Source organism: Podarcis cretensis, assembly GCF_951804945.1.
Source record: "Podarcis cretensis genome assembly, chromosome: 1".
Classification (NCBI taxonomy): domain Eukaryota; kingdom Metazoa; phylum Chordata; class Lepidosauria; order Squamata; family Lacertidae; genus Podarcis; species Podarcis cretensis.
The window spans coordinates 129,129,929-129,145,321 of NC_137170.1; the positions used below are offsets into that span (position 1 = coordinate 129,129,929).

A 15,393-nucleotide genomic window follows, 5' to 3' on the forward strand; every position below is an offset into this window, starting at 1 on the left:
AGATGCTGCTAAAGAAAGAGGCATAATATTAAAGCTGACATTCAGACTTGAAAAGCTTTCTCTAGCAGGCTTTCTATAAATACCTTGTGTTCAGTCCATTTAGTATTCAGGGCTTGAATTCACTGGAATGGTAGACACCTTCCTCTCTCTTCCTCATTCTCAGATGAAGAATCTTTAGCTTAAAAGGTCCTTCTATCTCCACTATTGCTGTCAGTTCGGTGGGTATCATTTTTAAGGACCCGATTCTACTGTGCCTTCAGTATCCCAATTAAGGATTTGCTGGACTTTGTGTATACTTTTGTGAAAGGAAGTCATATTATATGACTATTTAATGGGAGACAACCGCAGTCACTGTCCTTTCACTCATCTCTAAGAAATCCACCAAACTACCTTGGCTGCTTACACTTATACAGTGGTACCTCTGGTTAAGAACTTAATTCGTTCCAGATGTCCGTTCTTAACCTGAAACTGTTCTTAACCTGAGGTACCACTTTAGCTAATGGGGCCTCCTGCTGCCACCGCACGATTTCTGTTCTCATCCTGAAGCAAAGTTCTTAATCTGAGGTACTATTTCTCGGTTAGAGGAGTCTGTAACCTGAAGCATCTGTAACCTGAGGTACCACTGTAATAGCAAACATGTTTACAGAGATGCTAAACTAGTTTCCTGTTTTGTTAAAATGCTTAGAAACCGGTCCTGAGAGATCTGCATTGGCTCCCAGTACGTTTCCGAGCACAATTCAAAGTGTTGGTGCTGACCTTTAAGGCCCTAAACGGCCTCGGTCCAGTAGACCTGAAGGAGCATCTCCACCCCCATCGTTCTGCCCGGACACTGAGGTCCAGCTCCAAGGGCCTTCTGGCAGTTCCCTCACTGCGAGAAGTGATGTTACAGGGAACCAGGCAGAAGGCCTTCTCGGTGGTGGCACCTGCCCTGTAGAACGCCCTCCTATCGGATGTCAAGGAAATAAACAACTATCTGACTTTTAGAAGACATCTGAAGGCAGCCTTGTTTAGGGAAGTTTTTAATGCTTGATGCTGTATTGTGTTTTTAACATTCAGTTGGGAGTCGCGCAGAGTGGCTGGGGAAACCCAGCCAGATGGGCGGGGTATAAATAATGAATTATTATTATAAACCATTATGATACTTCAGGTAGGGTTGCCAGATGAATTATCCCCCACCCAGCAAAAGCGCCTTAGTTACATGGGCAAAACCAGGATTTGGGGCGGGGGGCAGGCCTTTTTTAATGGGGGGCAGAACCTCAGTTAGCTATGTATTTTTATTGATTTAGGGGGCAGCTATCCCTCTCTGCCCCCCCCCAAGCTACACCCATGTTTGGTTGTGAAGTACTGATCCCTTCCCTCAGTATTTACAAACCACTTTTTCCTGCTAGGAATGCCCCCCCCCCCAAGAAAACCAATGATTTAGCCTCTTTTTTTGTCCTTAACAGGATCAGCTGCTCAGATCCACAGAAATTAGCAGGTGAACTTTATTCAGAGTATTCTCACCATGCTGCAGGAAAAGGAGATCAGTAGTCCTCCAGATATTGGGGGGATCCAGTTCCAATCAGCTCCTTCCAACATGGCCAATTGCTAGGATTGATGGGAATTTTACTCTGACATCATCTGGAGGGCAGGAGATTTCCCACCTCTGCCCTAATATCTGACAATCAAGTTCGGTTAAAACCAAGGGCTGACAAAAAGTTGGCGATTTTGTGATCGTTCCTAGGATTGAAACTTTATAGCAGACTCTATCCCATTATGTTCAGATTAAATTTACTGCCAGGTAAGTGCAGGATGATGACATTAATATGCAGCCTGAGGGTTTGAAAGCATTTCCATGTTTGAGATATCCTAAAGAGAAAAAATAAAAAATATGCTTGAGATAGTCTAAAACGAAAAATTATAAAGAAAGTGCATATAAAATGTCTTTATTTTTCTTGTCAATGTAGTTTGTTTTTAAAAAAATGAACATAGCAGCAAAGCGTTTCCATAGCAAGGGAAGCATTTGGATTACTAAAATAATACTGTTTATTTAACTTATTGTGACCTGCAGGTCTCTAATCCATATCAAATTGGAGATGGCAGAAATTGGCTCGCAAGCAAACATCAAGGAAAAGGTAAGATCTCTAATTATCATACTACTCCACATACACAGCATACAGGTCCAGAACCTTTCGGATGTTTAAAAAATATACCGTATTCTTTGCTGTATAAGACTCACTTTTGCCCTCCTAAAAAGTAAGGGGAAATGTGTGTGGGTCTTATGGAGCGAATGCAGGCTGCGCAGCTATCCCAGAAGCCAGAACAGGAAGAGGGATTGCTGCTTTCACTGCGCAGTGATCCCTCTTGCTGTTCTGGCTTCTGAGATTCAGAATATTTTTTTTCTTGTTTTCCTCCTCCAAAAACTAGGTGCGTCTTGTGGTCTGGTGCGTCTTATAGAGCGAAAAATATGGTGCTGGCCACAGCTGCCTTCCCACTGGAGATGAAATATTTAATCAACTCTTCTGGTTCTTGGCAGGGACCACTGGGCTATTTGGAAAGTTGCGACCCCACTCTGCATTCCTGCCTCAGTAAAGCTTATTTGGACCTGATTCTTTTGGTTACTGATTGCTGTCTCCATTTCCCCATTTTTTTTGGCCCAAATCTCTTAATAAGGAGTTTTAAGGGAATAAGAAGGTGCTGAATTCAAAAGAAAATAGTTCATCAAGCTATTAATAATTATTATTATTTTATTATTACCCTGCCCATAAAAATTAGGATTCTTTGTGCAAGAAAATATCTGAAAAGCATTTAATCTCTCTGCAGTACTAGACATTTCCTGGCCTAGCTTGATAAATGCTGCCTTTCCTCCATCAAATTATGAAAATGATAAAATTGTATCATTTATCTGAGGGCCTTGATGCATTCCATTAAATACCACAATGATAATGATATAGGGCTTTTTGCCTTAGACATGGGTAAAGGGGGGGAAATATGCTGAGACTATGGTTATTGACTGATGACATTTGGTTGCCTTAAAACAGCTATCTAATATTGTTTGTAAACAGAATAACGACTGATTCTGTGTTATAGAATAATAATATAAAAAGACAGTCAATAAGCACATGACCTTCCATATTTTTTGGGGGGGGGGACTACAACACCCATCAGGGACGTGGGTGGCACTGTGGGTTAAACCACAGAGCCTAGGGCTTGCCGATCAGAAGGTTGGTGGTTCGAATCCCCGCGACGGGGTGAGCTCCCGTTGCTCGGTCCCTGCTCCTGCCAACCTAGCAGTTCGAAAGCACGTCAAAGTGCAAGTAGATAAATAAGTACCACTCTGGGGGGAAGGTAAACGGCGTTTCCGTGCACTGCTCTGGTTTGCCAGAAGCGGCTTAGTCATGCTGGCCACATGACCCGGAAGCTGTACGCCGGCTCCCTCGGCCAATAAAGCGAGATGAGCACCACAACCCCAGAATCGGTCACGACTGGACCTAAAGTTGTTGCTAAAGAAATAATATACTGCAACCTAGATCAACATTCCGGGAATCATCTGAAGTGTGTGGGAAGGAATGGGAATGGTTTTGATTTGTTATTTTACGTGTTTTGGATGTAATTGTACTGACATGGCGTAGTTAAGGTGCTCTGACTACATAGCACAAACAGTCCTTTGCAGAATTGTAGGGCATTTGTGTGAAAAATACCTACTTGCCTTGCGGTGTGGTGTGCCTTTTCTGTGTTTTAAGATGCCTGTGTTCATTTCTCTTGCTTGCAGATCAATGCGGTGCGATCAATTGTACCCAACAAAAGCAACAATGAAATAGTGCTGGTGCTACAGCAGTTTGATAACAACGTAGACAAAGCCGTACAAGCTTTTGTGGATGGTCTGTACCCTTTTTCTATTTCACGGACACTGTGAAAAGTAACACTGTCCAAAATGAAGTCCACAGGTTTATATGCTGCGAAAAAGTGAACATTCAGAATTTCCTAAGATATTATGATGTCTTTCTTAGCAACCTGAGAGACCCTTCTAAAAAGTCAAGAGTTAGCCAACCTGTGTGGGCATATATGCACTGCATAAAAATCACTGTGTAGATAACATCACATATCACCCCAATCTCCAAGCGTTGTGAGATTCCAGGCGTTCCAGGCATGCTTTATGCAGGGTCCATGTTTCCTTTTGGAAAATGAGGATTTGAAAGCAGGTTCTTAAGGTGGTAGGAAACCCTGGGCACAGGGAAACCTTAAGGTAAAGGTAAAGGGACCCCTGACCATTAGGTCCAGTCGTGACCGACTCTGGGGTTGCGGCGCTCATCTCACTTTATTGGCTGAGGGAGCCGGCGTTTGTCCGCAGACAGCTTCCGGGTCATGTGGCCAGCATGACTAAGCTGCTTCTGGCGAACCAGAGCAGCGCACGGAAACGCTGTTTACCTTCCCGCTGGAGCGGTACCTATTTATCTACTTGCACTTTGACGTGCTTTCGAATTGCTAGGTGGGCAGGAGCAGGGACCGAGCAACGGGAGCTCACCCCGTCACGGGGATTCGAACCGCCGACCTTCTGATCGGCAAGTCCTAGGCTCTGTGGTTTAACCCACAGCGCCACCCGCGTCCACCTGCACCCCACCCCAGGGAAACCTTACTAGGCATTAACTGCAGCTAAGGTTGGTACCGACCCCCAAAGGAGGAAAGGAACCTGCGCCTTAACTTCACATGGTTAAGAAGTTGAGATCATTGGCTGCATTAGCTGCTAAAGGTCTATGCACAGTGCTCATTAAGGACATACATTGCCCCAAGGAATGTTTCGGGGGCCTAATATGGCCCCCTGTGGCAGTCTATCTTCTGGGGTAAACTCCTTAAAAAAGCTCAAGAACTTTGGGGTAAAATCATAAAAAAGTTCAACAACTTCAATCCTAAAAATAGACCACCATCCACTTCCTACATTTGCTCATTTTTATACCTTTTCATAACACATTTGGTGTCCATGAACTAACCAAACAAACTTAAATCTGGGTTTAATTGGCCTGTGTAGAATGCTGGAAGGTTGCTTTTAAAAACTGTGCAAACCTTCCTCTTCCCGATTCAGTTTGTCTTGTTCATATTTGGAGAGGGTGTGTGTGAATGCGGATTGCAATGCCAAGTATTATTTGCTGACTGCCTCCCTTTCAATAGATGTCAGAAATTGTTACCTAGCGGGAGATAGCAATGGATAACAAACAAGGAAAAACGTACTGAGGTTCATTTTCAACTTTGCATATAAACCTTATATTTCTTAAAGGACCAAATCAAAATGGTTAAAAACATACTCAAGCCAGTTTAGATTCTTGGACAAATGATGAAGTCTGGTAGAAAAGCTGAATTTAGGAAACATTTCATTACTGCAAGTTTCACATGGGTAGTTATTCCTTATTTAAAATCCCTGCCCCTTTGATTTGTCAAAAACAAACCCTTTACACTGTGTTTTCTCACGGAAGAAGGAAATCCTGTTAAACCACAGGAGGCCCAGAACAAGCATTAAATTTGCTTTTAAGACTTAATTCAAATCCTTAGGCTATTCTAAAGCGAGCAAAATGACTTTGGTGGTCCATATGTGTGGTATGGTTCTCAGTAACGCTATTATTTTAACTATCAGTATGCAATACATGCACTGTATAATTTACCCCTTTAGTTTTAAAGAGGATTGTGTTTGCCCTTTCCATGAGCCAACGCAAATATCTACTGTATTTTTCGCTCTGTAAGACGCACCAGACCACAAGACGCACCTAATTTTTGGAGGAGGAAAACAAGAAAAAAAATATTCTGAATCTCAGAAGCCAGAACAGCAAGAGGGATCGCTGTGCAGTGAAAGCAGCAATCCCTCTTGCTGTTCTAGCTTCTGGGATAGCTGCGCAGCCTGCATTCACTCCATAAGACGCACACACGTTTCCCCTTACTTTTTAGGAGGGGAAAAGGTGAGTCTTATAGAGCAAAAAATACGGTATATAGAGCACTGACTCCACATTCCCTGGCAGCTGGATTCCTTTCTAACTCCTGAGATTTCACCATGTTGCATTTTATCTATTACTCATTATTCATGCATTGTGAGATTGAGGACTAGCCTGTTAAGGTTACCAGATTTTTTTCAATGAATCCGGGGACACTTTCCAACTTCAATGGATTTTGTATGGGAACTGATTTGTAAATCCGGGGACTGTCCCCGGGAAATGGGGATGTCTGGTAACCTAAGTGTAGGTTGAGAAACAATTGGACACGGGGCTGGATTCAGCTATCGGGTACTGTTAGTAGAAGCGGGTACAATGACTCCTGCTAGTGTGCTGTGTCTTTTCTCCCTTGCCTCCCCTCTGCTGTGTGCCCCCTAGGCCTCCCCCACATCTGCTGTGGAGGGTCAGGAGAACATCCTGAACCGTGTGCCATGGGGAGGAGAGGGGAGATAGTTCTGCTGGGCAAGCAGAAATGTTTGTGATGACTAAACCCGCCCACTATGTAGAAGGGTGACCCCATAGGAAAGATGCACTTTTAAGGAAAGTTCTTGTTGTTTTTGGTTGTCGATCTCACCAGAAGGCAGAGATACCTAGAGCAAGGTACATGACAGCCTCTCCACTTGGGTGCTTAAGTCTAAAGGTAAAGGGACCCCTGACCATCAGGTCCAGTTATGACTGACTCTGGGGTTGCGGCACTCATCTCGCTTTATTGGCCGAGGGAGCTGGCATTCAGCTTCCGGGTCATGTGGCCAGCATGACTAAGCTGCTTCTGGCGAACCAGAGCAGAGCACGGAAACGCCGTTTACCTTCCCGCTGGAGCGGTACCTATTTATCTACTTGTACTCTGACGTGCTTTCAAACTGCTAGGTTGGAGGAGCAGGGACCGAGCAACGGAAGCTCACCCCGTCGCGGGGATTCGAACCGCCGACCTTCTGATCGGCAAGTCCTAGGCTCTCTGGTTTAATCCACAGCGCCACCCGCGTCCCGCTTAAGTCTAAGCACCTGCTTAAATTCTGGGCTCAGCTGAGTTGCTAAGCTGCCGTTATTCAAAGCAGCCTGCAAGGGACGGGAACAGGTAACATTCTCTTGTTTCAAGACAAGGGAACTAAAGGAAATGAAATTTTTCCTGACTCTTGGGAAACATTGACCAAAATAAATGAAAATAAATTGAGCAAATGGTCACCAGCCTGGAAGAGGGTTATTGTTGACTTGCTGATGTCTCTTTCTCTCTCTCTCCCTCTCTCCTCTAGGTAGTGCACTTCAAGTTCTAAAAGAATGGAATATGTCAGGGAAAAAGAAGGTAAGGAGTTTCCTGTGTAAGGTAAGGAGTTTCCTGTGTTAAATTAAGTCATTAAGTCCATTTTATCATCATAGTTCGCTGGAGCACAGCAGCATATTTGTTGCCAAGGATTTTGCTCGCACACAAACACACAAACACACTTTTATTTCTTTTTAACAACTGTGAACTGTTTGTTCCCAAGCCTGCGTTCAAAAGATTTCAAAATAAATAGGTGCTTTTTACATTTTTAATCCCGCTTTGCTGTTGCTGTTTTTATACCAGCAGGTTGAGCTTGCTATTCTGACAGAATTGTCGGAATAATTAAGGTATTTATATGGAGATCGCAAAACTGTTCTTCAAGATGCTATGAGCAGTTCTAATCAGCACCAAGCTGTTTCTCTGGCAACTGACCCTTGAATGATAAAAGGACGTTCTCCTTTACATCAAGGGTAATGCATATGTGGGACTCAACTGTAACGATATGCAAGTGATAACAACCAGCTTAGGACCAAAGAAGAGAAGAGATCTTGAAAATCCAAAATTATATCTTCCATCTCTCTCTCTCTCTCTCTCTCTCTCTCTCTCTCTCTCTCTCTCTTTTTTCTTTAAGCAGCCTTCCCTAATTCAGATCTGGACTGCTGCCCCGAGGAAAGGGTTCTCCCTTTCCCCCCACACTTTTCCTGATGCAAAGCATATAAACACACACACACCACCTTGCCCTGTTAAGGAAAATATACCGGTACTTTTGGGTAACACCCTTTCCTGCACTCTGGTCCTCATGTGAATTGTTTAGCTGCTTCACTTCCCCTTTTACCACCCCCTTCTCTGGGGCAGCCGCCGATAGCTAGCCTATAAAATTGCAGTTTGCTTTAGCTTCTTAATAAAATCCCATATCTGGGAAAGCTCTGGTCTTCACTGTGTTGCTCTCTCCTGAGTACCTTACATGGACACTGTTATTGAGTAGCGTCAGACAGCGGCGGAGGAAGCTGTTCAGGCGCCTGGGGCGGGGCGCCCAGGGCAGGCGAGTCTCCCATTGGGGCAGGGCGCACCGTGGGGCCTCTGGAGTCTGCCTGCCTCCTCCCACTCAGCCGCCCTACAGCGGGGGGGGGGGGGGAGGCAGTGAGCAGACCGTTTGGGCAGCGCAGAGCCTGCGTGCACCCAAGCCACCACATTACTTCCAGGAGACATGTGTGGCTCGGGTGCACTGCAGGCCCCGCGGTGAGTGCCGCCCGGCATTTTGTCACCCCCCTCAGTGGTGACACCTGGGGCGCCCTGTACCCACTGCACCGCCCCTGGCGTCAGGGCCACAATTGGGAAAAGGTTCTGCAAATGTTTGAGCTACACCCAGAAGGGCTTGTTCTCTGTATAGAGAAGGACTTTACATATATATGTACGTAAAGGTAAAGGGACCCCTGACCATTAGGTCCAGTCGTGGCCGACTCTGGGGTTGCCGCGCTCATCTCGCTTTATTGGCTGAGGGGCCAGCGTACAGCTTCCGGGTCATGTGGCCAGCATGACTAAGCCGCTTCTGGCGAACCAGAGCAGCACACAGAAACGCCATTTACTTTCCGGCTGGATCGGTACCTATTTATCTACTTGAACTTTCACGTGCTTTTGAACTGCTAGGTTGGCAGGAGCAGGGACCGAGGAACGGGAGCTCACCCTGTCGCGGGGATTCGAACTGCCGACCTTCTGATCGGCAAGTCCTAGGCTCTGTGGTTTAACCCACAGCACCACCCGCGTCCCTATATATGTACATACACCTGCCCAAAGCAAGTGTGCTAAGAGGCCACAAGGGTGCTGTGCTAAATTGGGTCTTCATCCCCCCCTTCCTCACAACTCTAGACAGTAGTTGACAGCAGTCCAGTAAAACTGTGCATTTTTCTATACAGTCATACCTCAAGTTGAATGTGCTTCAGGTTGAGCGCGTTCGAATTGCGCTCCGTGGCAACCTGGAAGTAACGGAGCTCATTACTTCCGGGTTTTGCTGCTCGCACATGCGCAGATGCTCAAAATGATGTCGCGCGCATTTGCGGAAGCGGCAAAACGTGACACGCGCCATCGCGTCTTATGTTCCGTTCAGGATGCGAACAGGGCTCCGGAACGGATCCCATTCGCATCCCGAGGTACCACTGTAGTGTTCACTGACTCCTGGAAGGAATCAAAGGTGTGACATCGTGTGCCTCTAATTTCTCCCACTATGGCTACAATACTTACTGATGCACTCAGAACTATTTGCACAAGGTGTTTCAAGCTGGATGTCAGCTTGAGTGTCCCTTTCTAAGATTTCTGATATGGGAAACAAATTGGTATTGAACTCTCAAGTGAAGTCTGTTTAGCTCTGTTAAGCAATGGATTCAGAGCAGGTTCTAGGAAGTGCTTGTCTTTTTTATTGATACAGACATAACTCTGGCACTGAATGTGGTGCACAGAGACAATAGCACTTATTTATCTAATGGTCCCCAATCATAAAAAAAAGAAATAAATTCTGTTCTTCAGAAACAACATTATGCCAGACTCCTGCTAGTGTCAGCTCACAGATAATTTCTGTGAAACAGAAGGAAGAATTAGAGAGAATCTACAAGCAATTACTGCCAGGGCAAACATAATGTATAATTTCCAGCTATGGAAAGCACTTTAAATTACTGTCCTATGAATTATCCTGACTGTGCCAAATGGCAGGTGTTTGGCAGAAAGAAATAAAACCCATCTGAATATAGCATCCAACCGAGTCCAAAATTCAGTTGCTATGGATGTTGATTGCTGCTCCAAAAAGAACAGTGTGTATACTTTTGAAAAAAATATAGGAAACATGGGTTCTACTTCCATCCCACGTGATCTTCAGATGGCACCAAAATAAATATGTGTTCTGGAATTCTTTGGGTGCCAGTATTTTTTTTTCTTGCTGTGAATGAGTGTTGTCCTTAAATTCCTTTTTTTATGTATACTTGATACTTTTGGGCCACTGTGGTTTAAATGAGCAGACATTTGTGTTCAGAATAGCAACTCAGAAAGAAGCCAGATATTATGGTGTATTTGAGAGAGAGAGAGAGAGAGAATGTGTGTGTGTGTGTGTGTGTGTAATCAGAAGAATCTTTATTTGCATCAGCCACTAGCCATAGCAATAAAATAAAATGTACTGAAGATGGAGGTAAAAGATTAACTATACAAAATACATTTTTGAGGTTTACATCAATAATCAAATAATAGATCTTATTCTAATTGCCCATGCTAAAAACCTTGCAGTTTTTGCTGTAACCTTGATCTGCTAAAAGGAAGGCCATAGTAGCAATGGTTGAGCGACCCGGCGTGGAGAGTAATACAGAACCTCACTCTTCAAACTTATATAAAGAGTGCAAACCAGAAGCACATGAGCCACTGCCTCAATACTGCCATCTCCACAGGGACATAACTGTTTTTCCAGTGATATTTTTTGAAATCAACCCTCAAATACAGTTGAGAGCAGTATATTCAATCTTGTGGAAGTGAAAGCGCGTCTATTTTGGAATTGTCAAATTTTGCAAATAAGGTGCCAAAGTGTCAAAATGACTAGGTGGAAAATAATCATACCATGGAAAAAAAATTCCTTATCGTGGCCAAATTATTCTGTCGCTCGATATCATATAGGCCAGGCACCCCCAACCTGTGGCCCTCCAGATGTTTTGGTCTACAACTCCCATCATCCATAGCTGTAATGGTTCTAGGGGTTGCTCATGCGTAAGCCGGTACAAACACCTGGGTGTATTGCCTGAGTGAACCTTTTCTGTCCGGACAGCCACTCACCCGTGGCTGTCTCAATCGCTGGCAGAATCCGTCAGTGGGCGTTTCTTAAACTTCTTCCAGCAAAGAAGCTCTTTGACGCCTAGTCTCCTCCTCCTCTCTCTGCGCGAAAGCCTTCTGCGCAAGGAGGGCGTAGGCAGCGGAGGACCTCTACTCTCCCTGCTGGTCCCCGGCAAGGAGTCATGGGACCGCCTCGCCGCTTCCCCCATCTGCCCCCCTTCTCCACTGGTGCTACACTGATTCTCTTCCCCAGAAGATGGGCTGCCTCTCCCAATCCCGGGATGCTCTCTGGAATCCCTCTGGATTTTGCTCTCTCCCTCCGGCACTGATGGCAGTTCCCTGACAATAGCTAACAGGAGCAGTAGTCAGGGATGATGGGAATTGTGGTTGAAAACATCTGGAGGGCTGAAGGTTGGGGGTGCCTGATATAGGCGCTGTCAGATTAAATTATTTGCTTTCTGAAGCCTGGTGTTAATAACTGTTGTGGTGATAAACCAGAAAAGTAAATCTTTTGGTTGACAATTTTAGTCTAAGCGCTCTCATGACAATCTTGCGATTCTAAGGGTAGTGGAACAGGGGGTTTAAATTTAGCCAAAGCCAATAATTAAATGCCCTCCACCAAATCTGTAATTCAACAGAGGGGAGATTAGCCTCCAAGCGCAATGAAGCATTTGGAACACAGGATGAAACAGGGAAAAAATGGCCCTAGGAACTTATATTGGACAACTTCTGTAGATCCAAGATCCAATATATACGTATATATATTTGTCTCTCACGATTTTTGGAGCAAAGACAAGAGAAGCCTTAAAAAAAACCACAACACAATAAAAGCAAAATATATCAAAATAATAAGCATTAACTTAGGCTCTTGAAGTTGTGAGGATTGTGGGAGAAATCATTGGATTTAACCTAATAAAGTTAATTTAATCTACCTTACAGAGTTCCTTGATCTACTTTTAAGGCGCAAAGACAAAGCTTATGATGTAGTGCATCACAGTTACTCAGATTCTAGTACAATTAGTAAAATTTATGCCATGCTTTGGAAAATGAAAACATTGGGGGTTGTTTTACTTGCAATATGATCTATATTTCATGGCATTGCTATCCTTGAATTATTTCCTCCCCCCCCCCCCCCCCCGCAGAACAGCAAAAGGAAAAGAAGCAACTCTAAGCAGCACTTCCATAGCAGAGATATGAATGGTAAAGAGGATGGGAGAGAAAAGTTGTCGTCTCTGGAATCCCAAGGATTATATGGCTGCCACCTGAATGGCTGTAATAAGGAGATGTCCCCCAGCGAACCTGCCAGTGAAAAATCGAAAGCAATTCCTCAAGAACCAAAGAGTTTTGAAGGCAAGGACAGGGGAGAGGCAAAACCAGAAACCGCAGGTCAGTGCACTGTACGCCAGGTGGCTTTTGCAAGATGTGTATACAGCTTCCTTTTCAGCCCCCCAGGATGGAAGTCCTCACACCAACAGGAAGGTTTTGTTGAACACATTGTTGTATTATTCTGGATGTGAATATAGGTGCATCTCCTCCAGCCATCTCCTTTAAAACTGATCTGTGCTGGAGGCACTGCACTGCACATCCACACCCCACCTCTGTTCTTTGATCTGTCTTGGGTTCCAACCTGTCTGGAATGCAGACGAGAGCTATCATAATTGCCAGGAGTGATGTGCTGTTTGCAGTGTGTACAAGTGGTACCTTGGTTCTCAAACGCCTTGGTACTCAAACAACTTGGAACCCAAACCCTACAGATCCGGAAGTAAGTGTTCCGGTTTGTGAACTTTTTTCGGAAGCCGGACATGCTCCAATTTTACGCTTCCGATTTGAGTGCCACAGTTCCATTTTGAGTGTTACACTGAGGTCTGTGTGGTTTTGCTATTTACCATATTTTTCGTTCTATAAGACGCACCAGACCACAAGACGCACCTAGTTTTTGGAGGATAAAACAAGAAAAAAAATATTCTGAATCTCAGAAGCCAGAACAGCAAGAGGGATCGCTGCGCAGTGAAAGCAACAATCCCTCTTGCTGTTCTGGCTTCTGGGATAGCTGCGCAGCCTGCATTCGCTCCATAAGACGCACACACATTTCCCCTTACTTTTTAGGAGGGAAAAAGTGAGTCTTATAGAGCAAAAAATACGGTATTTTGCGTTTTTGTTTTTACAACTGTGTGGAACCCAGTTCAGCTACTGATTGATTGATAGTGTGACCTCAGTACATTGTTTATTGCTTTCATTTTATGGATCAATGATCTCGTTAAATAGTAAAATTCATGTTAAATTGCTATTTTAGGGGTTGTTTTTAAAAGTCTGGAACGGATTAATCCATTTTGCATTACTTTCTATGGGAAAGCATGCCTTGGTTTTGGAACACCTTGGTTTTGGAATGGACTTCCGGAACAGATTAAGTTTGGGAACCAAGATACCACTGTAGATGTGGAGCTTTTCTCCTCCCACATCAGTCTTAGCATCAAGAGAGGATATTTCTTCCCTTTGGCAGTACATACCTCTCCAGGGGCTTTTGTAGTATTTTACTCATCCTTGATTCTTAAGGAAGACTTCAAAACTGCTTCCACTTTGGGGCTGACTTATGTCTTTCTACAAGGGATGCAGGTGGCGCTGTGGGTTAAACCACAGAGCCTAGGGCTTGTTGATCAGAAGGTCGGCGGTTCGAATCCCTGTGACGGGGTGAGCTCCTGTTCCTCGGTCCCTGCTCCTGCCAACCTAGCAGTTCAAAAGCACGTCAAAGTGCAAGTAGATAAATAGGTACCGCTCCAGCGGGAAGGTAAACAGTGTTTCCGTGTGCTGCTCTGGTTTGCCAGAAGTGGCTTAGTCATGCTGGCCACATGACCCGGAAGCTGTACGTTAGCTCCATTGGCCAATAAAGCGAGATGAGTGCCGCAACCCCAGAGTCAGTCACGACTGGACCTAATGGTCAGGAGTATGTCTTTCTACACAGACATAAATGCTGCGTATAACTGGTGGTGTATGTGCAATCCTATGTACCGTTCTGGTCGCCTCAACTCGAAAAAGATACCATGGAGTTGCAAAAGGTTCAGAGAAGGGTAACCGGAATGATTTAAGGGGGTTGGGCGACTTCCTTATGAAGAATGGTTGCAGCTTTTGGGGGTAGCACCTGTCCAGTTGACCACTTCCTTAGCAATCAGCCTTGGTCCTTTCCCTGTGCTTTAGGCAAGTGCCCCAACATATTTTACTAATGTGCCACACATAGAATACATTTTAAAACACATTTCAAAGCACCACTTGTGAAACATTCATTTATGCATTCACCCTTCCTTTTATTCAGGCAGAAACATTTTCAAAACAATTGCAAGGCTAACTGGGAGATGAGGAGGTTGCTTGTGGTATCACAAGCACAATTGCCTGACATGTTTATTGGTTTTAATTTAATCGTATGTTTTATTGGTGTGGTTCTCTCCCCCCCCTTTTAATTACATTTTAATCCACTCTTTTGCTAAGGGGAGGTACATAAATGTAATTAATAACAGTAATGATTGCCTTAAATTAAAAAAAGAAAGAGAAATCAGACTCCTGCCTTGTGAACTTGCAGAACATTTTTCTGTGTTACAGCTAAACCCTACATAATAAAATCCTAGCTGAATGCAGCAAGGAAGCTTTCAAAGCGGTTTCATGATATACCGTATTTTTCGCTCTATAAGACGCACTTTCCCCCTCCTAAAAAGTAAGGGGAAATGTGTGTGCGTCTTATGGAGCAAATGCAGGCGGGAGGCTCTGCTCAGCGCTCCCTTTAAAGAGCTGTGTGGAGCGTGTGTGTGTGGCTCTTGGGGGCTTTTCCCCAGGAGGGAGAAGGGCTGCCCTTCTCCCTTCTTGGGGAAAAGCCCCCAAGAGTCGCGCACACACTCCCTTTAAAGGGAGCGCGGCTCTTGGGGGAGCCTTAGCCGCGCGCAGCCTCTCCCGGGCAGGGGGATGAAGGCTCCCCCTGTGCGCGGCTATCCCATAAGCCAGGACAGCCAGCGGGATCGCTGTGCTGCGATCCCGCTAGCTGTCCTTGCTTCTGGGATTCAGAATATTTTTTTTCTTGTTTTCCTCTTCGAAAAAAACTAGGTGCGTCTTATGGTCTGGTGCGTCTTATAGAGCGAAAAATACGGTATCTGTTTTGAGAGCTGATGAAGGAATTCTGTTCAGTTAGAATAGCTTAGATTTTGACTACCTTTGACATCTTGCGGGTGGGCACATCTTTATATAGAAAAGCCACATAGAGATATGTGGTGGACATTGTCTAGAAGTGCCTGAAGTTTTTCCGAAATCACCTTTTGTTATAGAGTGGTGGTTGTAGTGTTTCTCGCAAAAGGCAATTGACAATTTCCCCAACTCCTAGCTGACCTTTCAAGGTAGCTT

General features: G+C 44.7%; 1 protein-coding gene across 2 annotated transcripts in view; it reads left to right on the forward strand.

The window, feature by feature from the left end:
- The window catches only part of SPATS2L (spermatogenesis associated serine rich 2 like), a 64,754-nt gene that overhangs the window by 24,535 nt on the left and 24,826 nt on the right, over positions 1-15,393 (forward strand). For both annotated transcript variants that reach the window (XM_079979096.1, XM_079979095.1), the window contains 4 exons: positions 2,051-2,114; positions 3,752-3,860; positions 7,205-7,254; positions 12,156-12,399. In XM_079979096.1, the coding sequence (XP_079835222.1) occupies positions 2,076-2,114; positions 3,752-3,860; positions 7,205-7,254; positions 12,156-12,399 (442 nt within the window). In that variant the 5' untranslated portion in view covers positions 2,051-2,075. Of the gene's footprint in view, positions 1-2,050; positions 2,115-3,751; positions 3,861-7,204; positions 7,255-12,155; positions 12,400-15,393 lie in introns of those variants that run through there.